General features: G+C 48.6%; 2 protein-coding genes across 2 annotated transcripts in view; one reads left to right on the top strand and one right to left on the bottom strand.

The window, feature by feature from the left end:
- The window catches only part of lonp2 (lon peptidase 2, peroxisomal), a 260,350-nt gene that overhangs the window by 225,083 nt on the left and 10,716 nt on the right, over positions 1–24,551 (bottom strand). The window contains exon 2 of the mRNA XM_072518204.1: positions 22,300–22,525. Coding sequence (XP_072374305.1) covers positions 22,300–22,525 — 226 coding nt within the window. The remainder of the gene's footprint in view (positions 1–22,299; positions 22,526–24,551) is intronic.
- The window catches only part of abcc12 (ATP-binding cassette, sub-family C (CFTR/MRP), member 12), a 296,461-nt gene continuing 294,330 nt past the window's right edge, over positions 22,421–24,551 (top strand). The window contains exon 1 of the mRNA XM_072518199.1: positions 22,421–22,567. Coding sequence (XP_072374300.1) covers positions 22,556–22,567 — 12 coding nt within the window. The 5' untranslated portion in view covers positions 22,421–22,555. The remainder of the gene's footprint in view (positions 22,568–24,551) is intronic.

The following is a 24,551-nucleotide window of genomic DNA, read 5'->3' as shown; positions in this document are numbered from 1 at the left end:
GAGTTCTTTGAGAAGGTGACCAAACAGATGGATGAGGGTAAAGCAGTTGATGTGGTGTATATGGATTTCAGTAAAGCGTTTGATAAGGTTCCCCACGGTAGGCTACTGCAGAAAATACGGAGGCATGGGGTTCAGGGTGACTTAGCAGTTTGGATCAGAAATTGGCTAGCTGGAAGAAGACAAAGGGTGGTGGTTGATGGGAAATGTTCAGACTGGAGTCCAGGTAGTACTGGTGTACCACAAGGATCTGTTTTAGGGCCACTGCTGTTTGTCATTTTTATAAATGACCTGGAGGAGGGCGTAGAAGGATGGGTGAGTAAATTAGCAGATGACACTAAAGTCGGTGGAGTTGTGGACAGTGCGGAAGGATGTTAGAAGTTACAGAGGGACATAGATAAGCTGCAGCGCTGGGCTGAGAGGTGACAAATGGAGTTTATTGCAGAAAAGTGTGAGGTGATTCATTTTGGAAGGAATAACAGGAAGACAGAGTACTGGGCTAATGGTAAGATTCTTGGTAGTGTGGATGAGCAGAGAGATCTCGGTGTCCATGTACTAGATCCCTGAAAGTTGCCACCCAGGTTGAGAGGGTTGTTAAGAAGGCGTACGTTGTGTTAGCTTTTATTGGTAGAGGGATTGAGTTTCGGAGCCATGAGGTTATGTTGCAGCTGTACAAAACTCTGGTGCGGCTGCATTTGGAGTATTGCGTGCAATTCTGGTCGCCGCATTATAGGAAGGATGTGGAAGCATTGGAAAGGGTGCAGAGGAGATTTACCAGAATGTTGCCTGGTATGGAGGGAAGATCTTATGAGGAAAGTCTGAGGGACTTGAGGCTGTTTTCGTTAGAGAGAAGGTTAAGAGGTGACTTAATTGAGGCATATAAGATGATCAGAGGATTGGATAGGGTGGACAGTGAGAGCCTTTTTCCTCGGATGGTGATGTCTAGCACGAGGGGACATAGCTTTAAATTGAGGGGAGATAGATATAAGACAGATGTCAGAGGTAGGTTCTTTACTCAGAGAGTAGTAAGGACATGGAATGCCCTGCCTGCAACAGTAGTGCACTCGCCAACACTAAGGTCATTCAAATGGTCATTGGATAGACATATGGACGATAAGGGAATAGTGTAAATGGGCTTTAGAGTGGTTTCACAGGTCGGTGCAACATCGAGGGCCGAAGGGCCTGTACTGCGCTGTAATGTTTTTAAAAAACCTGCGGGAAGTGCACCCAACTCCAGCTCCTCGGAGGCCGTGTTAGGGAACTGGAGCTGGATGAACTTCAGATCATCCGTGAGGCAGAGGGTGTGATGGAGAGGAGTTACAGGGAGGGAGCTGGGTTACAGTCAGGGGAAGGAAAGGGAACGGGCAGACAGTGCAGAGACCGCCCATTGCCGCTCCCCTTCAAAACAAGTATACCTTTTGTTGTTTGGGGGAGGGGGGGAAAGAGAGAGAGAGAAAGAGACCTACCATAGGAAGGCCGTAGCGGCCAGGTCTCTGGCACTGAGCCTGGCTCTGTGGCTCAGAAGGGAAGGGGGAAGAATAGAAAACTGATAGGAGACCCAATGGTTAGGGGAACGGATAGGATATTCTGTGGTTGCGAACGAGACTCCAGGAAAGTATATTGCTTCCCGGATGTCAGGGTCAGGGATGTCTCGGATTGAGTCTACAGGATTCTTATGGGGAAGGGGGAGCAACCAGAAGTCGTGGTGCACATAGGCACCAATGACATAGCTAAGAAAAGGGATGAGGATCTAAAAGGTGATTTTAGGGAGTTAGGTTGGAAGCTAAAGAGCAGGACAAGCAAAGTAGCAATCTCAGGATTGCTACCGGTGCCACGTGCAAGTGAGGCAAGGAACAGAGAATGAGTGCAGCTGAACACGTGGCTACAGGGCTGGTGCAGGCCGGAAGGTTTCAGATATGTAGATAATTGGGATACCTTCTGGGAAAGGTGGGACCCATACATGAAGGACGAGTTGCACCTAAACTGGAGGGGCACCAATATCCTGGGCGGGAGGTTTGTTAGAGCTCTTCAGAAGTTTCAAACTAGTTTGGCATGGGGATGGGAACCAGAGCTACAAATGAGAGGATAGGGTAGCTGTTGAACACGCAGAAATAGTATGCAGCAAGTCTGTGAGGAAGGATAGACAGCTGATAGTGCAAAGTTGCACGCAGTGGGATGGGTTAATGTGTGTCTGTTCAATTCAAGGAGTGTCAGGAATAAGGGATCAGTACTTGGAACTACGATGTTGTGGCCATTACGGAGACATGGATTTCACAAGGGCAGGAATGATTGTTCGATGTTCTGGAGTTTAGATGTTTTAAGAAGAATAGGGAGAGAGGTGAAAGAGGAGGGGGAGCGGCACTGTTAATTAGAGACTGCATCACAGCTGCAGAAAAGGAGGTAGTCGAGGAGAGTTTGTCTACTGAGTCAGTATGGGTGGGAGTCAGAAACAAGAAAGGAGTAGTCACTTTATTGGGAGTTTTCTATAAATTCCCCAATAGCAGCAGAGAGATGGTGGAACAGATTGGGCGGCAGATCTTGGAAAGGTGCAGAAGTAACAGAGTTGTTGTCATGGGTCACTTCAACTTCCCTAATATAAACTGGAACCTCCTTTCTGCAAATGGTTTGGATGGAGCAGATTTTGTCAGGTGTGTCCAGGAAAGATTCCTGACTCAATATGTAGATAAGCCGACTAGGGGGAAGGCCATATTGGATTTGGTGCTTGGCAACGAACCAGACCAGGTGTCAGGTGTCTCAGTGGGAGAGCATTTCGGTGGCAGTTATCACAACCCCTTGACCTTTACCATAGTCATGGAGAGGGACAGGAACAGATAGTATGGGAAGGTATTTAATTGGGGGAGGGGAAATTACACTGCTATTAGACAGGAGCCGAGGAGCATAAATTGGGAACAGATGCTCTCAGGAAATGCATAACAGTAATGTGGGGGTTGTTTAAGGAGCACTTGCTGCGAGTGCTGGATAGTTTCGTTCCACTGAGACAAGTAAGGAATGGTAAAGTGAAGGAGCCTTGGATAACAAGAGAAGTAGAGCTTCTAGTTAAGAGGAAGAAGGAAGCTTACGTAAGGTTGAGGAAGCAAGGATTTGGCACGGCTCTAGGTTACAAGGTAGCCAGGAAGGAACTCAAAAATGGAGAGCTAGAAGGGGGCATGAAAAAGCCCTGGTGGGAAAGATTAGGGAAAATCCCAAGACGTTCTACACTTTTGTGAGAAATAGGAGGATAATCAAAGTGAGAGTAGGGCCGATCAGGGATAGTGGAGGGAATTGGAGTCTGAAGAGGTAGGGGAGGCCCTTAATGAATATTTTGCTTCAGTATTCACTAGAGAGGGACCTTGTTGCTCATGAGAACAACGTCAACCAGGTTAATAGACTCAAACAGGTTGATATTAAGAAGGAGGATGTGCTGAAAATTTTGAAAAGCATCAGGAAAGATAAGTCCCCTGGGCCAGACAGGATATACCCAAGGTTTCTTTGGGAAGTGAGGGAAGAGACTGCTGCCCCGTTGGTGATGATCTTTGCATCCTCACTCTCCACTGGAGTAGTACCAGATGATTGGAGGGGGGCGAATGTTGTTCCCCTGTTCAAGAAAGGGAATAGGGAAATCCCTGGGAATTACAGACCAGTCAGTCTTGCTTCAGTGGTGAGCAAAATACTGGAAAGGATTCTGAGAGATAGGATTTATGATCATTTAGAAAAACATAGTTTGATTAAAGATAGTCAGCATGGCTTTGTGAGGGGCAGGTCAAATCTCACAAGTCTCACTTAATTCTTTGAGGATGTAACGAGACACATTTATGAAGGTCGGGCAGTGCATGTGGTATATATGGATTTCAGCAAGGCATTTGATAAGGTTCCCCATGGTAGGCTCATTCAGAAAGTCAGGGGGCATGGGATACAGGGAAATCTGGCTGTCTGAATTCAGAATTGGCTGGCTGAAAGAAGACAGCGAGTGGTAGTGGATGGAAAATATTCTGCCTGGAGGTCGGTGACCAGTGGTGTCCCGCAGGGATCTGTTCTGGGACCTCTGCTCTTTGTGGATTTTATAAATAACTTGGATGAAGAAGTGGAAGGTGGGTTAGTAAGCTTGCCGATGACACGAAGGTTGGTGGAGTTGTAGACAGTGTCGAGGGCTGTTGCAGGGTACAACAGGACATTGACAGGATGCAGAGCTGGACTGAGAAGTGGCAGATGGAGTTTAACCTGGATAAACGTGAAGTGATTCATTTTGGAAGGTCGAATTTGAATGCTGAATACAGCGGTAAAGGTAGAATTCTTGGAAGTGTGGAGGAACAGAGGGATCTTGGTATCCACGTACAGTAGATCCCTCAAATTTGCCATCCAGGTTGATAGGGTTGTTAAGAAGGCGTATGGTATGTTGACTTTCATTAACAGGGGGATTGAGTTTGATAGCCGTGAGGTTTCACTGCAGATTTATAAAATCCTGGTTAGACCACACTTGGAATATTGTGTCCAGTTCTGGTTGCCTCATCATAGGAAGGATGTGGATGCTTTGGAGAGGGTACAGAGGAGATTTACCAGGATGCTGCTTGGACTGGAGGGCATGTCTTATGAAGAAAGGTTGAGGGAGCTAGGGCTTTTCTCACTGGAACGAAGGAGCAGAGGTGACTTGATAGAGACGCACAAGGTGATGAGAGGCATGGATAGAGTGGATAGCCAGAGACTTTTCCCCAGAGCAGAGTTGGCTGTCACAGCTGTCACGAGGGGATATAATTTTCAGATGATTGAAGGAAGGTATAGGGGAGATGTCAGAGGTAGATTCTTTACATAGAGAATGATGGGTGCGCGGAATGCACTGCCAGCGGAAGTAGTGGAGTCAGAGTCATTAGGGACATTGAAGCGACTCTTGGACAGGCACATGGACAGCAGTAAATTGAAGGGGTGTAGGTTAGGTTGATTTTAGATTAGGATAAATGGTCGGCACAACATCGTGGACGGAAGGGCCTGTACTGTGCTGTACTGTTCTATGTTCTAATTCACTAAATAGGAGTCTTGAATCTCAAACTTTATCTACTTTATGCAAAACGTTATTGGTCCCCAACCTGATTTCTCCCATGACCTGGGTTCTGGCCAAGGATCATAATAATGTGTTTAATTGAATGGAGGTAAGCTGGTTGAGCCTGGGGAAAACACACCTGCTCCTCTGACCCCGAAGCAGTGCAATAAAGGGACTCCTCTCACAGACCCAGTCCTTTTCACATTTTGCGCAGGATTCTCCATTCTGCAGTTGAAGTGCTTCAACCAGCAGAGAATCGAGACTGATATGCCCTAGCGCTAGGAGAAGCACCCAGGTGCGAGTCACAATCCTTTGGCAAGCAAATATATGCAGAGCAGCAAGTGCATCAGATTCCCATCACTCTCTGGCTCAGGCCACCATTCAGAACAGGAACGCTGATCCCAAGGTCCAGCATTAGGCACCACCCGCAAAGCTAAAATGTCGACCCCCTGCTGACGAGGAGCGCACCCAAACCCCTCATCATGGAGAGGCGTCCTCCACCCGCCCCCACCAGAGGAATAACTGGCAACTCTCCCACCACAGTACAAGGGTGCCCCTCAGCAAGGAGGTGCCCATCCCCCTAGCAGGGGAATAACAGGGAACCCCCACCCCCAACACACATAATGGTGATCCCCCCCCCTCCACTCAGCTACGTCCTGCCAGTCCCCACCCCCTGGCATTGCCAATGGTGCACTGCCTCCTTGCACCATGGTACTGACAACCTGGCACGATAGACCCCGAGAGGGTGAAAGGGGGTCATTACATTGCTAATGTGCCCATCTGCTGCTGCAAGGCTACAGGGGGTGATTCCCCAGAGGTCCTGGGGGTTGCATAAGCTCCCCAGGATGGGGATCCCGCATGAGGAGTCCCTCTTCCAGCTATGGGCAACCCAAAGATTACCCTTGGCATGATGATCACAAGCAGACATCTGTTGAACAGCATCATCCGGGTCAGACTTTTAAAACTCTGAAGTAGCCTCCTCACCCTGAACTGTGCTGCCTGACAGCTGATGAGCAGTCCAGGCAGTTCAGTGAAGAAGAACACTTTCCCTTTCCCAACATCGACTGCCTCAGCCCTATGCCTTTGAAACTGCAGACTTTTGAAGTGTCAGAAACTTCCTAGAAACCGCTCAACACTTGAAAGGCTTCAAATCCAGAGATCCTTTGAAATGTTAAGCATCCATTCAATTTCACAGAGCAATACCTTTCACAAGCCTGTGATTGACAGTTTAATGGTACAGACACAAACCTCCTAGTGTTTTTTTATCTTTCCTTTCACATTTTTTCAAAAAACATTTTATTGCGGCATTTACAATTTTTTAACAACAATTTCAAGAGGAAAAACAACAAAGTAACACCCACCCAACCAACAACCATACCCAGCCAACATGGCTTACATACACAGTCCCCCAGTCCCCCTTCCCCACTCACTCATCCCCCGCTATCTCCCTCCCTCCCTACCCCATTTTGTATCTGCTAACAGCTTAATTTCCCCCAAAGTCGATAAACGGCTGTGACCTCTGGGCAAACCCCAACGTCGATCCTCTCAGGGCAAACTTGATCTTCTCAAGCCTGAGAAACCAGCATGTCACGAACCCATACCCCCGATTTTGGGGGCTCAGAGTCCCTCCACGCCAATAAGATCCGTCTCCGGGCTACCAGGGAGGTAAAGGCCAAAACATCAGCCTCTCTCACCCCCTGGTCTCCCGGGTCTTCCGACACACCAAAAATCGCCACCTCTGGACTCGGAACCACCTGTACCTTCAATACCATGGACATGACATTGCCAAATCCTTGCCAGAATCCCCAAAGCTTCGGACATGCCCAAAACATAGGCTCATGGAGCACACCAGAATAACAGGGAGTGGGATAGCTTGATCTTGGTTTCGGACAATGCTCGACACACCATCGAGGGCCGAAGGGCCTGTTCTGTGCTGTACTGTTCTATGTTACTCCCGCACACCGCCCACACCTATCCTCCACCCCTTCAAAGAACCTGCTCATACCGGCCACAGTCATATGCGCCCTGTGGACCACCTGGAATTGCATCAGGCGGAGCCTGGCACACGACGAGGACGTGGTAACCCGACTCAAGGCATCCTCCAACAATCCCGCCTCTAATTCCTTGCCCAACTCTTCCCCCCCATTTTCGCTTTACCTCCCCTATCGGAGTTCCCTACCATACCATGAGCTCTTTATAAATTTCTGAGACCTTCCGCTCCCCCACTCCCGTTTTCAACACTACCTTGTCCTGTATCCCCTGGGGCGGTAGGAGCGGAAAGGTCGAAACCTGCTTCCGTACAAAGTCCCTTACCTGCAGATAGCGTAACCCATTCCCACCTGGCAGCTTAAACCCCTCCTCTTAAGTCCTCCAAGCACAAAAAACTGCCATCAATAAACAGGTCCCCTAACCGTTCAATCCCAGCTCGCTGCTACATCCGAAACCCCCCCATCTAGCTCACCTGGCACAAATCGGTGATTGCCACAAATTGGAGCCCTTACCGACGCTCCCGCCTATCCCATGTGCTTCCGCCACTGTTCCCACACCCTCAAAGCCACCACTACCAGAGGTGCCTCTACCAGTGACCCTAAACTTGTGCCCCTACACGCTGCCGCCTTCACCCGCTCCCATACCGACCCCTCCCCCACTACATGATCATTGCTATGTTCGCCGCCCAATCGTAGTTCCAGCCCGCCCCGCCCCACCCCCCTCAGCCCCACTCCAGCAGCACCTTCTTTACCCGCGGTTCACCCATACGAACCCAGAGATACTGTGTTCACCCTCTTGAAAAAAAGTATTTCGGATAAAAATAGGCAGGCATTGACATACAAACAAAAACCTCGGGAGAATAGTCATCTTTACCGTCTGCACCCTCCCCGCCAGTGACAACAGGTGCATATCCCACCTTCGAAAGTCCTCCTTCATCTACTCCACTAACCGAGCCAAATTCAAAATGTAGCTGCTCCAACCCCCGTGCCACCTGGATCCCAAATGCCGAAACCTCCCTCCCACCACCTTGAACGGCATCTCCTCTCCTGCCCCCTCGCCTGAATCGCAAACACCTCGCTTTTGCCTATATTCCATTTGTACCCCAAAAACCGACCAAATTCTCCTAGGATCCCCATAATCTGAGGTCAGAGATATACAAAAGTAGGTTGTCCGCATATAACAAGATCCTGTGCTCCACCCCCCAGTCTCCTGCCAGTCCTTTGACGCTCTCAGCGCCATCGCCAATGGCTCTATAGCCAAGGCAAACAACAGTGGGGAGAGTGGACATCCTTGCCTCGTCCCTGGAGCAGCCTAAAATAATCCGCGCTCACTTAGTTCGTCTGCACGCTCGCCACCGGTGCCTGGTGCAGGAGCCGGACCCAGTCCACAAAACCCTGCCTAAACCTAAACTGCGCCAGGACCTCCCACAGGTACTCCCATTCCACCCGATCAAAGACTTCTCCATTTCCATGGCGACCACCACCTCCTTTCCCTCGGAGGACATCATAATCACGTTTAGCAGCCTTCTAACGTTGGCCGCCCTTTCACAATCTCTGTCTGGTCCTCCCCTCTCACCCCTGGCCACAGTCCTCTATTCTCGAGGCCAAGATCTTGGCCAGCAATTTGGCATCTACATTTAGAAGGGAGATTTGCCTCTATGACCCGCATTGTTCCGGGTTCTTATCCCGCTTCAGGATAAGAGAGATCGACGCCTGTGACATTGTTGCGGGGGTGGGGGTTACCCTTCCTCCCTAGCCTCATTAAACGCCCTTACCAGCAAGAGCCCCAGCACGCCTGAAAACGTTTTATAAAATTCCACCATGTACCCGACCGTCCCTGGGGCCTTGCCAATCTGGGCCCCTAGGTCCTCCACCAGTTCTTCTTCCACCCTCGGAAACCCACTCACCATGACTTATCTGCCCCCCCCCCAACCGAGTCCGCCACAATACTTCTCACTTCAAACGCCACCCGCTGATTAATCAGAATCGTCATTCCCTTTGTTTTAGAATCTAGTCCCGAATGGAATACCTACCCTACCCACCCCTTCTTCAGTCTAGCCTGATCCACCACCCTCAGGTGTGTCTCCTGTATCATTGCCACGTCTGCCTTTAAGCTTTTCAGATGAACGAACACACGGGCCCTCTCTTGACTGGCCCATTCAACCCTCTCTCATTCCATGTGATCAGAATGGGGGGGGGAAGAGGGGGGGCTAGCGCACCCCCCCCCCCCCCCACCATCCTCCCGGTGCAAACTTTACAATCCCCAACAAACACAAAGAAGAAAAAACAACCCATTAACAATGAAACAAACCCAAAACAGAACTGAGCAACGGCCCCAAAGATAGTGCAAAAGTGGTTAAGGAAACCAAAATACAAAATATAAGCACTCCCTCCAGAGTTCAATGATCTCATTCTCCTGCCAGTCCATTTTCTTTAATAAGTTCCAACGCCTCCTCTGGCGATCCAAAGTAGAGTCCCTGGCCTCCGTACGTTACCCACAGACATGCTGGGTACAACATACCGAACTTCACCGCCTTCTATAAGAGGGCCAACTTCACCTTGTTGAAGCTCGCCCTCCTTTTGGCCAGCTCCGCACCCAGGTGCTGGTAGACACACAGCTTGCTGCCTTCCCATGTACAGCACCTTGACTGCCTGGCCCACCTCAGAATCTGTTCCTTATCCAGGAACCGGTGCAATCACACCACCATCGCCCTCGATGGCTCGTTTCTCTGCAGCTTCCTCATAAGTGCCCTGTGCGCCCGGTCCACCTCGAAGGACCGAAAATAACGCTCCTTCACCCAGCAGCTTCTCGAACACTCGCGCCACATATGCACCGGCATCCGCTCCCTCACTGCCCTCCGGCAGGCCCACGATCCTCAAATTCTGCCTGCGCAACCTATTCTCCAGGTCCTCCACTTTATCCTGCAGTCTCTTCTGTTCATATTTCATCAACCCCATTTCCACAGTCACCGAGACAAGCTGTTCCTCATGCTCTCCCACAGCCTCCTCCACCTTCCGAATTGCCTGGCACTGGGCCTCCAACCACATTTCGATGCGGTTGATCCCCGCCTTTATAGGATCCACCACCCTGGCCAGGTGCTCCAAGTTCTCCTTCCTCTGCTGGGCAAACCTCTCGTGGAGAAAGGTCACTGATTGCTCTGTCGACCACTGGGCCAGGAGGCTCGGACCCTGACCCTCCGCCATCTTCTCCTGGGTCGCAAGCTCCACACTAGCTTTCAACAGTTGTTCCCTCCTTGTTCGACCACTTCTGGTCCACAAATCCATAAACCGATGGGATACTCTATTCTTCCACCTCTCCTGCACCTTATACCATTACTCAGCTCCGCTGTTAGCCGGGGAAAAGGTTCAAAAAATCAACGAGCGGGAGCCACCAAATGTGTGACCACTCACTCCATGGTCGCCTCCGGACGTCACTTCCTTTCACGTTTGAACACATCTCAAGTACCCTATATTGATCATAACAACAATGTATATTAACACTCGTTATGACTGACAACTGCTGACCTCTTCAACAATGCCAAGTGCTTTCTGCCATTACAAAAGAGTAAGTGAAACCACTATTTAATGCATTGGTTGGTGCTCGAGCACATGGCCACTGTCTGAAATCCCCCCAATTTCTTGGAGAAAGCTGTGGAGAGACAAATTCTATACTCAGGAAGATTAAGAAAAAGAGAAAATCTTTTAGGAAATATATGAAATTTAGTGGGCCTGTTAGCCACGGGCACAAATCTTGTCATGGCTGCTAAGAACCAGGCTTTGCACTGCAGATGCCACCCTTGCAGTGTTGGCCTGGGAGCCACGCATTTCCGGCACCATCTCCTGCGACAGAAGGCTTTAAGACTCTGCCATTCGGCCTTGCAGTCGCAGGACTGTCGCTGACACCCCCTCCTGATATCCCAGGCTTTGCCTTTGCATCTCAAGTGGCTATGGGACAATCATGTCCAGAGGCATGGTAACTGGTTGGGGCACAGCTGAGTGCTACAATCCAGCAGACCTCATACTGTCCAATCCCTGGGGCGTTCCTGCCTCCACCTGATGTGCATCAGAAGCAGTGCAGTGCTCACCAGATACCGACCCAGTAGCCTGCCTGCTAAGATCGCCCACCTAGGAGTGTGTCTCTGCGCTGGTGAATGGTGCAAGTGATAGCCATGGAGCTTCCTCACTGTCCACTTCAGATATCTCCTCCAAGATCAAAGGTGGGCGAATGGACACTTCTGTAGACGGGCCAAGCTGATCGGGTGTTGTTCTTGCAAGGAAAGGGACATGGTATTAGTATATGGCGGGCAGGTCAGTGGTCTGGGATACGCAGAACTCACTTAAGACTGGTCATCTGGATAAACATGTAGTGGCTGCTAATTTCTCTCTCGCAGGTCCACCACATTCTCAGGACAGGCCCGCTCCTCCCCTGCAAGCTCTAGGGCTCTCTTCTCAAAAAGGAGTCAGGATCTTCAGCTTGGGCATCCCACCGTCCTTCTTTTCTTGCTCACAGAGGTTGTGAGAAAGCTGCTTATGCACAAACACAAATAGGGGTGATGTGAGCTGGCCACCTGGTGGGTCAGACGTCTCTGCTACCTGGCATGTGTGGGCCTGCATGTAAGCAGGGTCCCTGTTAGGTGGCAGCATATAGGATCCAGGTGACATTCAGAATGGCGATGGCAAGGTGGAGTGCAGAGATGATACGGGTAGCACTTATACTGGCAGAACAGAGTAGGTTGTTCATCTTCTTGCGACACTACACTCCCGCCCTGTTGCGCAGACTGCTGGCACTGACCAGTGCTGTGAACGTCTCTCAGGCGGGGTTTGTTATCTTGCTGATGGGTCTCCTGCCAGCCCGAGGGGATATTGTTGCCCATATCTCCTCCACAGCATCCAGCATATGGGGAAGGCTCCTCCATGAATCATGGAGCAGGCTTCCTGGCTGCCATCATCGTAGCTTGAATGAGAGCAAGTGCTGTGAAGCCATTTAAATGCAGCCCCCCCCCCCCCTTGATTAAAGTGCTCAGATGATCCCTGGGACAGGTGAATCAGATGCCTCGCTATATACTTGTAAATAAAATATTAGTATCAAAATGAGGGAAGGGAGTGGGTTGGCTAATGGGCCTAGTTTTAGAACGACCAGTGAGGACAAAGAGAGATGAGGAATCAGGAAAAGGAAGTGGGGGACGGCTTGAGTATTGACAGTGAACAAAGAAATGGTTGCCTCCCAAAGGGCAAGAAAGAGAAGGGTTAAATTGCAAATATCTAAATGCTGGAGTATAGTGTACAAAATTGGGGAACTGGAAACGGAAATTGCTCTAGAAGAAAATATGGCATAGTAGCATTGACAGAAACGCGGCTCCAACAGAACAGGACTGAATACTTAACTTCCCAAGTTATAAGGAAACAGGGAGGAAGTGTAGCATTATTGGTCAAAGATGGAATCTTGGTCCTTGAACGAGATGCAGTTCCTGAATTAGTCTCTATGGTTGGAGGTGAGAAACAGAAAGGGAGTGGTTACCTTGTTGGGTATTTATTATCAACTTCCAAATAGTGGGGAGCAAGTAGAAGAGAGCTTTTGTAGGCGGATTATGGAAATCTGCACAAAGGGTTGTGATAGTGGGAATTTCAATTACCCCAAGGTAGACTGGGAGAAGGTTTTAGTGTGGGGTACGGAAGAGGGGAAATTCCTGCAGTGTGTGTGTTGGAGAACTTTCTGGAACAGTACATTTCCAGTCCTACAAGGGAGGAAGCTGTGCTGGATATGGTACCAGGAAATGAGGCAGGCCAGGTGGAGAATGACAGAGTGGGGGAACAGTTGGAAACTGGCGATCATAATAAAATAAAGGTTCAATATTAAGTTGGAAAAGGATAAAAAAGTCACGTATTTGATCTCAGAATGGAGAAGAGCAAATTTTACGGATCTAAAAGTTGATTGGAAATGCATTTTGGTAGATAAAACAGTAGAATCATATATCCATAGAGTCCCTGCAGTGCAGAAGGAGATCACTCGACCAATGTAGTCTATACCGACCCTCTGAAAGAGCACCTAGGCCCACTTCCCCGCCCTATCACCTTAACCCCACCAAACGTGCACATCTTTGGACATTGGACATGAAGGGGCAATTTAGCACATCCGATTCACCTAACCTGTATATCTTTGGACTGTGGGAGGAACCCGCAGCACCCGGAGGAAACCCACGCAGACACAGGGAGAAAGTGCAAACTCCATACGGACAATCACCCAAGGCCAGAATTGAACCCGGGTTTGTTGCCCTAATGGGAAACTTTCAAAGGAGAGATGAATAAGGTGCATACCCATAATAAATAAATACAGGGTATCCAGAGCTGCAGTACCCTGGGTCACTAAGGTAATTGAGGAGAAAATAAGGAAGAAATGCATGCCAGAATAATAATAATAATAGAAATCAAGAAGAGTATCTCAAATGCAGGAGTTAGGCTAAGGTTGAAGTAAGGAAGGCTAAAAGGAAACATAAGGAAAAGATGGCAGGCTGCACTAAAACAAATAGTAAAATGCTCTTCAAATATCTTAATAGTAAAACATTAGCGAAGAATAGAGTGGGGCTCTTAAAGGACAAGGAGGGCAAGCTACTCACTGAAGCAGAAGGTATGCCAGAGGTACTAAGTGAGCACATTGCTTCTGTATTTACCAAAATAGAAAATGGCAAAAATGGCCCAGTTGCATTGAGCAACTGAGTAGTATAGTGATAGCTAAAGAAGAGGTGCTGAAAAGGCTGGCAAGCACTCCAGGTAGAGAAGTCGCCAGGCCCGGATGGGATGCATCCTAAGAAAGCTGAGAGAGGCGAGAGAGCAAATTGTGGAGCTGTTGACAGAAGTTTTCCACACTCTGAACACAGGATTGCAAATGTGACACCATTGGTTAAGAAGGGGGCAGAGTATAATGCAGGAACCTATAGGCCTGTCAGTTTAACATCAATAATGGGAAAATTGATACAGGCCATAATACGGGATAAGATAAATGCACTTAGTGAAAAGTAAGTTACATAACTATACAGTCAACACGGCTTTGTCAAGGGCAGGTATTGTTTGACAAATTTAATTGAGTCCTTTGATGAGGTGACACAGGCAGTAGATGAGGGTACAGCTCTGGATGTTGTATATTTGGACTTTCAGAGGGCAGCATGATGGCGCACTGGTCATGGCGCTGAGGTCCCAGGTTCAGTTCTAGCTCTGGGTCACTGTCCTTTTGAAGTTTGCACATTCCATTCTCCCAGTGTTTGCGTGGGTTTCACCCCCACAACCCAAAGATGTGCAGGGTAGGTGGATTGGCCACACTAAATTGCCCCTTAATTGGAAAAAATTAATTGGGTACTCTTAAATTTAAAAAAAAAAATATTTGGACTTTCATAAAGCATTTGATACGGTGCCACATGGTAGGTTGGTAAGCAAATTAGAAACATTTGGTATTGATCGGTCCTTGGCAGCAAGTATGAGACGTTGGCTAAGACTGGAGACGAGTTGAAAGTAGTGTTCCCCAGGGCTCAGTGTTGGGACACTTGCTTTTTTTGATTTATCTAAATGATTTAGAGATGAGCATAGAGGGCAAAATCTCTAAATTTGCAGATGATACTAAGCTAGAGCAAATAATGAATTGTGAGGATGACGCTGAGTGACTTCAGAGGGACACTGACAAGTTGGTAAAAGAAACATGGAGGGACAATACGGGCTCAATAGTACAACTTTTGAGGGGAGCACAAGAGCAGAGGGACCTCAATGTTCAAGTGCATAATTCTCTAAAGGTGGCCAGGCAAGTTGAAACAGTTGTTAAGGTGGTTTATAGGATCCCTGGATTAATAAATAGAGGCTTAGAGCATAAATCAAGGAAGTGATGCTACAGCTTTACAAATCATTGGTAAGACCATATTTGGAATATTGTGTTCAGTTCTGGGCACCTTATTTAAGGAAGGATATTAAAGCCCGAGAGAGAGTGCAGATGAGATTTACTAGAATGATACCAGCAGTGAGGAATTTTAGATAAAAGGAAAGATGGGAGAAATTGGGCTTGTTCTCCTTAGGGCTGAGGTGTTCAAAATTATGAACAATTTTGACAGGGTAAAGAACCGCTAGTGGTTAAGCCAGTGACTAAGGGTCACAATTTCAAGATGGTCAGCAAAAGAGCTAAGAGTGAGATGAGAAGAAACACCTTTACTCAAAGTGTTGTTGGGATCTGAAATATGCTGTCTGGGAGAGTGGTGGAAGCATAGTCCACAGGAGGTTTCAAAAGAAAGCTGGATATATATTTGAATGAGATGAAATTAGAGGGTTGGGGAATGGGACTAGCTAGGTAGCTCTTTCGGGAGCCGGTGCAGACAACATGGGCCGAATGGTCTCCTTCTGTGCTGGAAGATTCTGATTCTAAAATATCTCTTGTCCTGACGCTGACAAAAATCCAATGGAAGTTGCTTTAACTGCCTGAAATATGATACATTCACATGCAGTTAAGTTTTGTTCTACATATAGCTCACTTTGCATTCAAATCTTCTCATGCAGCTAAGATTTACCGTGATGATTACAGTATTCATTTTGCCAAATTGTGACGTTGTAGACAACCTTCTTGTTTAATTAAACCAAGACTGATACAGGCAATCTTCAGATTTAAGACACAATTGGTTCCCGAAAATCTTGTCCTAAGTTGAAACTTTGGACGGCAGAACTGATTTTCCGATAGGAACATTATTATAAATGGGGGATCGGTTCCTGGCCCAAGGCGCGATACCCTATTGAATAGTGCTCTTGTAAACAGTGAAATCGACTTGGTTCAGAGGTTGCTTCCTTTCCATCAATTTGTGGCCGTGACACCGTGAACAAGAGATCTGGAGTCACCCCTTATTTGTGGTATAATAAATTTGTTTCACTCTCCAAGGTCTCTCAAATGCACTGTTCGTTTATCAGTGAAAGGTTTGTAGTAAAATTACTGGCTCACATGTTTTCTCACTTCCTGAATATTCATCTGGGAAACGGATCACAGAACCATTAGATAACCCATCCAGTAGTTACTCAAAAGACACAAGTGGTAACTTTTTGTAAAACATGCATCCAACCCACCAATTTCCAGTCAGTTAGTTTTAATAATCTTTATTGTCACAAGTAGGCTTACATTAACACTGCAATGAAGTTACTGTGAAAAGCTCCTAGTCGCCATACTGTTTGGGTACACAGAGAGTATTCAGAATGCCCAATTCACCCAACAAGCACGTCTTTCGGGGTTTGTGGGAGAAACTGGAGCACCCGGAGGAAACCCACTTAGACACAGGGAGAATGTGCAGATTCTGCGCAGACAGTGACCCAAGCGGGAATCGAACCTGGGACCCTGGTGTTGTGAAGCAGCATACCTAACCACTGTGCTACCGTGCCACCCAAGCTGGGGCTTTTATCACGTTAAAAAGTTTGTGAGATCTTACTTCAGTAAACTTGCCTGATTTCCCATGATACAATAATCCCCACACTTTCAAAGATATTTTAGCATCACTTCCGATGGCGGCCATGGAGGAGGAGGTCTCACATTCGATAGCTCCCGCCTTTAACGGACCCTCGGACCTTTTTCCCACGATTTTTCTCGGATTTTATGGGATAAATCGGTGAACTGTGCTACAGGAAGGAGGATTCCCTCTCTGGTGTATGGAGAATTGGACCAGAAGCGGCCGTGTGAAACGACTCAGTCCTGGTAGTGAGAAGCAAGCGGAGCTGGTACCGCGGGATAGCATGGCGGAGGGCAAGGGCCGAGGAGAGACGGCACAGTGGTCAACGGAGCAGCTGGTGAAGTTTTTTGAGGATTGCTTCGCCAAGCTGAAAAAGGATACGCTGGACCTGATCAAGGCTTTGATTGATCAAATAGTCTTGAATCAGGAGACCCAGGGGAAAGCGATACAGGAGATCGAACAAATTTTATCCGACCAGGAGGACTATATAACTGTGCTGGAGAACAAGGTGGAGGTGTTGGACGACCGCCAGAAGAGGATGCAGGAGAAGCTGGAGGACCTGGAGAATAGGTCCAGGAGGCAGAACCTCAGAATCGTTGGCCTCCCTGAAGGCAGTGAGGGATGCGAGGGCATATGTGACGGACATGCTGGAGAAGTTGATGGGGGCTGGGGCGTTCCCTCGGCCCCTGGAGGTGGATAGAGTGCAGAGAGCCCTCGCGAGGAATCCCAGGGCGAATGACCCGCCAAGGTCCATGGTGGTTCGTTTTCACCGTTTTACGAATAAGGAATACGTCTTGCGGTGGTCCAAGAAGGAACGGAGCAGCAAGTGGGAGAATTATGAGTTACGTATTTATCAGGACCTGGGAGCGGAGTTGGCCAAGAGATGGGCTGGGTTCAAATGGGCAAAGGTGACCCTCTTCAAGAAGGGGGTGAAGTTCGGGATGCTGTACCCAGCGCGGCTGTGGGTTACGCACGAGGAACGGGACTTTTATTTTGAGGCGATATATGGACATTCATTAAAGAAAAGAAGCTGGAGACGATTTAAAGGACATTTAAGCTGCAGAGAAGTTTTGTAGCGGTGGTTCGTAATACTGTACTGGTTTTTTAAAAGAAAAAAGATTTTATGTCGTTCTGGGTGAAATAGTGGGCTGTGGTGATGGCTGTAGGGTGCTTTGTCTTGCAGGGATTGGATGCGGGGGGCGGAGGTGTCTTGAAGTTAGAGCTATTCCTCGGGAGACTGGGTTTTGTTTTAAGTGACTGTCTCTTCACTGGTTTATGTTAATTTTGTGGTTTTTTTGCTGCTGTTTACTTACTGGGGAATGTGATTCTGTTAAAAGGTTTATTCATGTGGGGGGGGGGGAAAAGAGGTTCGAACAATAGGGAGACAGGCGGTTTGGCGCCAGGGACTGGGGTTATCGGGGTCAGCATGGTTCAGCTGACTCTCGGAAGTGCAGTGGGGGGTGAGCAAGTGTTAAAACTGGTACTTGACCTGGGGGATGAGGTTTCTGGTGCTGTTGGCGGGGGGGGGGCTGCTTTGCTGACTGGAGAGGAACTATTGTCGGGGAATAAATGGGAGGTCGGGAACGGCTGCCGCTCATGGGGGTACTCGAGGAAGCGGGGGGCACGGGCTCAGGGCTGGCCTAAAAAGGGTGATGGCTAGTCGGCAGGGTGGGGGTGATGGAAGCCCCCCTTCCAGGCTGATTACGTGGAATGTGAGAGGACTGAAATGGGCCGGTCAAGGGGGCTCGCGTGTTCACGCATCTAAGGGAACTGAAGGCAGACGTGGCAATGCTACAAGAGACACATCTTAAGGTCATAGACCAGACGAGATTGAGGAAGGGCTGGGTTAGCCAGGTGTTCCACTTAGGGCTGGACTGAAAGACCAGGGGGGTAGCAATTTTGATTTGTAAGCGAGTGGCATTTGAGGCTGGGAAAATCGTGTCAGATAAGGGGGGTAAGTACATAATGGTGAGTGGAAGGTTGGAGGGTGTACGAGTGGTGCTCGTGAACATATGTGCTCCAAACTGGGACGACGTGGAATTTATGAGGCGTGTGCTAGGTAAGATCCCGGAATTAGAGTCACATAACCTGATCATGGGGGGGGACTTTAACACAGTCATTGAACTGGAATTGGACCAGTCAATATCCAGGTCAGGGAGGAGGCTGGCTGTGGCAAAGGAATTGAAGGGCTTTATGGTACAGATGGGGGGTATAGACCCATGGAGGTTTACACGGCAGAGGGCGAAGGAGTTTTCTTTTTCTTCCTCACGTCCATAAGGTGTACTCTTGTATTGACTTTTTTGTTCTGAGCAAGGCGCTAATACCGAAGGTGGCGGGGATGGGATACTCGACAACTGCAGTGTCGGATCATGCTCCGCATTGGGTGGATTTGCAGGTTAGTGAGGAGAGAGGGCAACATCCGTTATGGAGACTGGATGTGGGGTTGCTAGCGGATGAATCGGTCTGCGGGCGGGTGAATAAGTCCATCCAGAACTACCTGGAAACAAATGACACGGGAGAGGTATCTGCAGCGACGGTTTGGGAAGCTCTGAAGGTGGTTGTTAGAGGGGAACTAATTTTGATTCGGTCCCACAGGGAAAAGGGGGAAGGGGCGGAGATGGAGAGATTAGTGGAGGAGATACTCCGGGTGGACAGGAGATATGCAGAGGCCCCGGACGGGGGCTCCTGAGGGAGCGGCGGAAGTTGCAGGCAGAGTTTGAGTTGTTGACCATAGGGAAAGCAGTGGCGCAGTTGAAGAAGGTAAAGGGGGTGGTTTATAAGTATGGGGAAAAGGCGAGTAGGATGTTGGCACAACAGCTTAGGAAGAGAGAGGCGGCCAGGGAGATTGGTAGAGTGAAGAATAGGGATGGTAACATGGTCTTGGACCCGGGGGGTGAACAAAGTTTTTAAAGAATTTTACAGTAAATTATGAGTCAGAACCCCCGGCTGGAGTGGAGGGGATGAGGCAATTTCTGGATCAGTTGATGTTTCCGAGGGTGGAGGCGGACCTGGTGGAGGGGCTGGGAGCCCCAATTGAGATTGAGGAAATTATCAAGGGGCTGGAGGGCATGCAGTCGGGCAAAACTCCGGAGCCGGATGGCTACCCGGTGGAATTTTATAAGAAGTTCTCAGAGATATTGAGCCCACTGCTGGTGAGGGCATTTAACGAGGCTAGAGAGAAGGGAATCCTCCCTCCCGACAATGTCGCAGGCCTCGATTTCACTTATTCTTAAACAGGAGAAGGATCCTGAGCAGTGTCGGTCATATAGGCCGATCTCGCTTTTGAATGTGGATGCCAAGTTGTTGGCTAAGATATTGGCCACAAGGATAGAAGACTGCGTTCCGGGGGTGATAGGGGAAGACCAGACGGGATTCGTTAAGGGCAGGCAACTCAAGGCCAACATTTGGAGGCTTTTAAATGTTATTATGATGCCCTCAGAAAGAGGAGAGGCAGAGGTGGTGGTAGCGATGGATGCGGAGAAGGCTTTTGATCAGGTGGAGTGGGAGTACCTGTGGCAGGCGCTGGGAAGATTTGGGTTTGGGTTTGGTGTGGGCTTTATTGGATGGGTGCGGTTGCTCTACCAGGAGCCTGTAGCGAGCGTGCGTATTTTAAATTACATCGAGGGACGAGGCAAAGGTGCCCCTTCTCCCCATTATTGTTTGCTCTAGCTATAGAGCCATTGGCCATGGCACTAAGAGCTTCGAGGAACTGGCAAGGGCTGGTTCGGGGGGGGGGGGGGTGAAGCACCGGGTCTCGCTCTACGCGGTCGATTTGCTTTTGTACATTTCGGACCCGCTGGAGGTGATGGGGGAGGTTATGCGGATCTTAGGGGAATTTGGCAGTTTCTCGGGGTATACATTGAACATGGGGAAGAGCGAGATGTTCGTGATTCAGGCTACAGGGCAGGAGGAGAGGGAGAGCTGCCGCTTAGAATGGTAGGGAAGAGCTTTCGCTATCTGGGAATCCAGGTGGCTCGGAAATGGGAGGCACTGCAGAAGCTTAATATATCCCGGTTGGTGGAGCAAATGGAAGGGGACTTTAAGAGATGGGACATGCTCCCGTTGTCACTGGCGTGGAGGGTACAGACGGTGAAAATGACGGTCCTGCCCAGATTTCTGTTGGGTCTTTCAGTGCCTCCCTATCTTCATCCCCAAGGCTTTTTTCAAGCGGGTGAACACGATCATCTCGGGCTTTGTTTGGGCGAATAAAACCCTGCGGGTGAAGAAAATGTGGTTAGAGTGTAGTCGGGGGGAGGGTGGGTTGGTGCTGCCGAACTTCTGCAACTACTACTGGGCGGCTAACATAGCCATGATTAGGAAGTGGGTAATGGGGCCGGGGTCGACATGGGAGCGGTTGGAGACGGCGTCATGTAAAGGCACCAGTCTGGGAGCATTGGTAACGGCGCCTCTGCCGTTCCCGCCGGCACGATACTCCACAAGTCCGGTAGTAGTGGTGGCACTGAGGATCTGGGGGGGCAATGGAGGAAGTATAGGAAGGTAGCGGGTGCGTCAGTCTGGACCCCGATTTGCAACAACCACAGGTTTGCACCGGGCAGGCTGGATGGCGGGTTCCAGAGCTGGCAGAGGGCATGAATTAGAAGGATGGGGGATCGGTTTATAGATGGGAGCTTTCCCAGCTTGAAGGTGCTGGAGGATAAATTTAAACTGCCGTCAGGGAATGGTTTTAGATATTTGCAAGTGCGAGACTTCCTGAGAAAGCAGGTGCCGGCCTTTCCGCTGCTGCCGCCACGGGGGATACAGGATAGAGTAGTTTCCGGTATCTGGGTGGGAGAGGGGAAGGTGTTGGATATCTACCAGGAGCTGCTGGAAGCGGAGGAAACCCTGGTGGAGGAGCTTATGGGCAAGTGGGAGGCCGAGCTAGGTGGAGAGTTAGAGGCGGGTCTATGGACGGACACCCTAGGCAGGGTCAATTCCTCCTCTTCATGTGCCAGGCTTAGCCTAATACAATTTAAGGTGGTCCACCGGGCACACATGACGGCGGCAAGGATGAGCAAGTTTTTGGGGGTAGAAGATAGATGTGTGAGGTGCGCGGGAACCCCAGCAAACCATGTCCACATGTTCTGGGCATGACCGAAGCTCAGAGGGTTTTGGCAGGGGTTTGCGAAGGCAATGTCCATGGTGCTAGGAACTCGGGTGGTGCCGAGTCCAGAGGTAGCGATCTTTGGAGTGTCAGAAGATCCGGGAGTTCAGGGAGTGAAAGAGGCCGACGTCCTGGCCTTTGCCTCCCTAGTAGCCCGGAGACGGATCCTTTTAATGTGGAGGGACTTGAAGCCCCCGAGTGTAGAGACCTGGGTCAGTGACATGGCTGGGTTTCTCAGTCTTGAGAAAATAAAGTTTGCCTTAAGAGGGTCAATGTTGGGGTTCTCTCGGATGTGGCAGCCAGTCGTCGATTTTCTTGGGGAAAATTAAAATGTCGGCAGAAGCAGCATTCTGAGGGGGGGGCAGGCGGATAGGTGTTAGATGGTTGAAGTGTGTGAAGATTGGGTCGGGTGGGGAAATGGTTATTTCACCATGTCAATGTTATTGTTATAACATTTTTTGCAAATACCTTAATAAAAATATTTTTTTTAAAAGATACTTCAGCATCTGAGAAGCAAATTGCCCTTCCTGAGATTGTGAAATGCAGAACCTAAAGGAACTGAATGGTTGGTAAAGACCAACAGGATGTCAATTAACAAACATAAGTACCGTTCATCGGAGCTCAATTGTCATAAAGCTAAAGACTGCTTTATACAAGAAAATGATATGGAAAATAAATGCAAAACATCTTAAACAGTCTTGTTGCAAAACCAACTTAACAGACCTGTATTGCATATTTGTAGAACTGCTGTGAAAGTTCACTCAGCTCCCCAATACCATTTGTGTATTGTTCCAGACGATCAAGTTGCTCCACTTCAGCTACTGGATAAGGTTTCTCCTTCAGTACCTCGACTATTTGAAATCGACAGAGGCCTGTGATCAACAGGGTATAGTGTGGCTTTGGCCAATTACTACCCACGATCTGTACAGCAATACCAGCTGTGCCAATCCTACAAAGAAGAAAAACAACCATTCAGAAAATGAAAGGAAAGGTAGAGTATGAATTTACCATCTGTATTTTTTTTTAAAATCACATGAATGATATAAAATTATTAAATGCAGCAATAAGAGGATTACAATATATATGCACAGATGGATAACGTCCCTGCTTATAGCCTGATAGGAGATCTAAAGAAAGCAAAACGACAATTGGGAGATCTGGATCGATACAGTACTTCATGGGGAGATGTACTGGCATTCAAATTGTTGCATTGGTTTTTGGATTTTAATTGACATTTAACGTTCTCCTAAAACAGAGGTAGGTTTAAGTGATCTATATTTGTGATGTTATATATTAGGGGAGGCAGTGGCGTAGTGGTATTGTCACTGGACTAGTAATCCAGAGACCCAGGGTAATACTCTGGGGACCAGGGTTCAAATCCCACCCTCGCAAATGGTAAAATTGGAATTCAATAAAGAAATTTGGAATTAATAGTCTAACAATGACCATGAAAACATTGTCGTAAAAACCTACCTGGTTCCTTAATGTCCTTTGGGGAAGGAAACCTGCCGCCCTGACCTACATGTGACTCAGCAATTTGGTTGATTCTTAAATGCGCTCAGGGATGGGCAACAAATGCAGCAGCGACGCCTACATCACATGAACGAGTAAAAAAACATTTTTTTTTAAAGTAAGGTGTAGGACGTCATGCAAGCATGGGAGCACATCTTGCACATTTCATAAGTATCTGTTTTTGGGATGTATGTCTTGCACTGTGTCCCTGGATGATCATGATCGGAGTTTGGTCACGAGGAGCCGAGTTAAATCATGGCTCCCATTGTAAATTATGTTTTGGGTGATGGTCACTACTCCGTGGTGCTCACTTTGATGAATGAGAAGTATCCGGAAACGCAATAGAGAATCCTGGTATTTGATAGAGTAATTTCCCTGATGAAGGTCCATGGAAATCCAGCTGCATGGTGCGCTGTCCTGACCATCGATGGCAATGGACGCTGGAAAAGGAGCATTCGTGAGCCCTTCTCCTGCGATATGTGGGAGACGAGTTCCCATCTGAGTATAAAAATAGGCTGCCATGCTGTTGTGGTCTTGATTTGGAGGCTGGGTGCATCAGACTCGATGGAGCACAGTGAATCCAGTTTTTGAGGCCTGGGGTTGGGTGGAAACGCTGACCACTGGCCTTATACTATCCTGTTCTCGATGCTCATCATTAGGGGTTGGAAGTGGCTGGTTGTGTCTAGTCACCCCCCCCAACAATCCTCTTCCCCAACCACAACCCACCACCCCCCTGCTGAGGCTTAGGTTGCTAATTGCCTGGGTGTTGAGGCGGTGACGTGATGGAGAAAGCGCTTCGTACAATCATTTGAGAGAAGTCCTGAAGGCTGTTCGACGATCCTGTTGTGGCTTTGGCCTTTTCCAGCAACATTGGCAGTACTGTCATCCTGCAGTTCATCACTAATCCCTTCTGATCGTGTTGATTTTATGTTGCTGATTCCCTTTCTAGCAAGGGTGTGCGATGCGTGAGCACAAAGGCCGTCCATTATCATGTTTTAGTGAAAATCGTAATGAGTCGGGAAACAAATGTATTTTTGCACGGTCTTGCCCATTTTTATGTGCTATAATCCTTGCAAGTAGACACCTCTTAACTCCTTCATGGAGAAGATGAGTAGAATCACAGCAGGGTGATGGGTGGTCGGTTGGTGTGCTGCTGGGCAGCGGGGTTAGTTAAATCCTTACTCGGATTGACGAGAGCCCTCAGTTAGAGCCAATTGTATTGAGTTTTTATTTTGTTACTCTGAATTTTGAGAATCCGTGCTTAACTCCTTCGAAGGCCTGGCAGATCATGAATCCTGAAGAGAATCAGGTTCCTTCTGGTTCTTTCTTGTGGTAGCCGTTTTTGGAGTCGGGGGCAGTGCATGCTCAAGTGTGGTTGGTTAATCCTTATAGAATTGTAGAAGCGAGAGTCTGTATGTTATCCATCACGCTGTTGGAGCCCTTTTCTTCGGTTTGGGGGTAGG

Source organism: Scyliorhinus torazame, chromosome 10 (assembly GCF_047496885.1).
Source record: "Scyliorhinus torazame isolate Kashiwa2021f chromosome 10, sScyTor2.1, whole genome shotgun sequence".
In the NCBI taxonomy this organism is placed as follows: Eukaryota; Metazoa; Chordata; class Chondrichthyes; order Carcharhiniformes; family Scyliorhinidae; genus Scyliorhinus; species Scyliorhinus torazame.
Note: the sequence above shows the minus strand (reverse complement) of the source record. Positions and strands in the feature narration are given on the sequence as shown.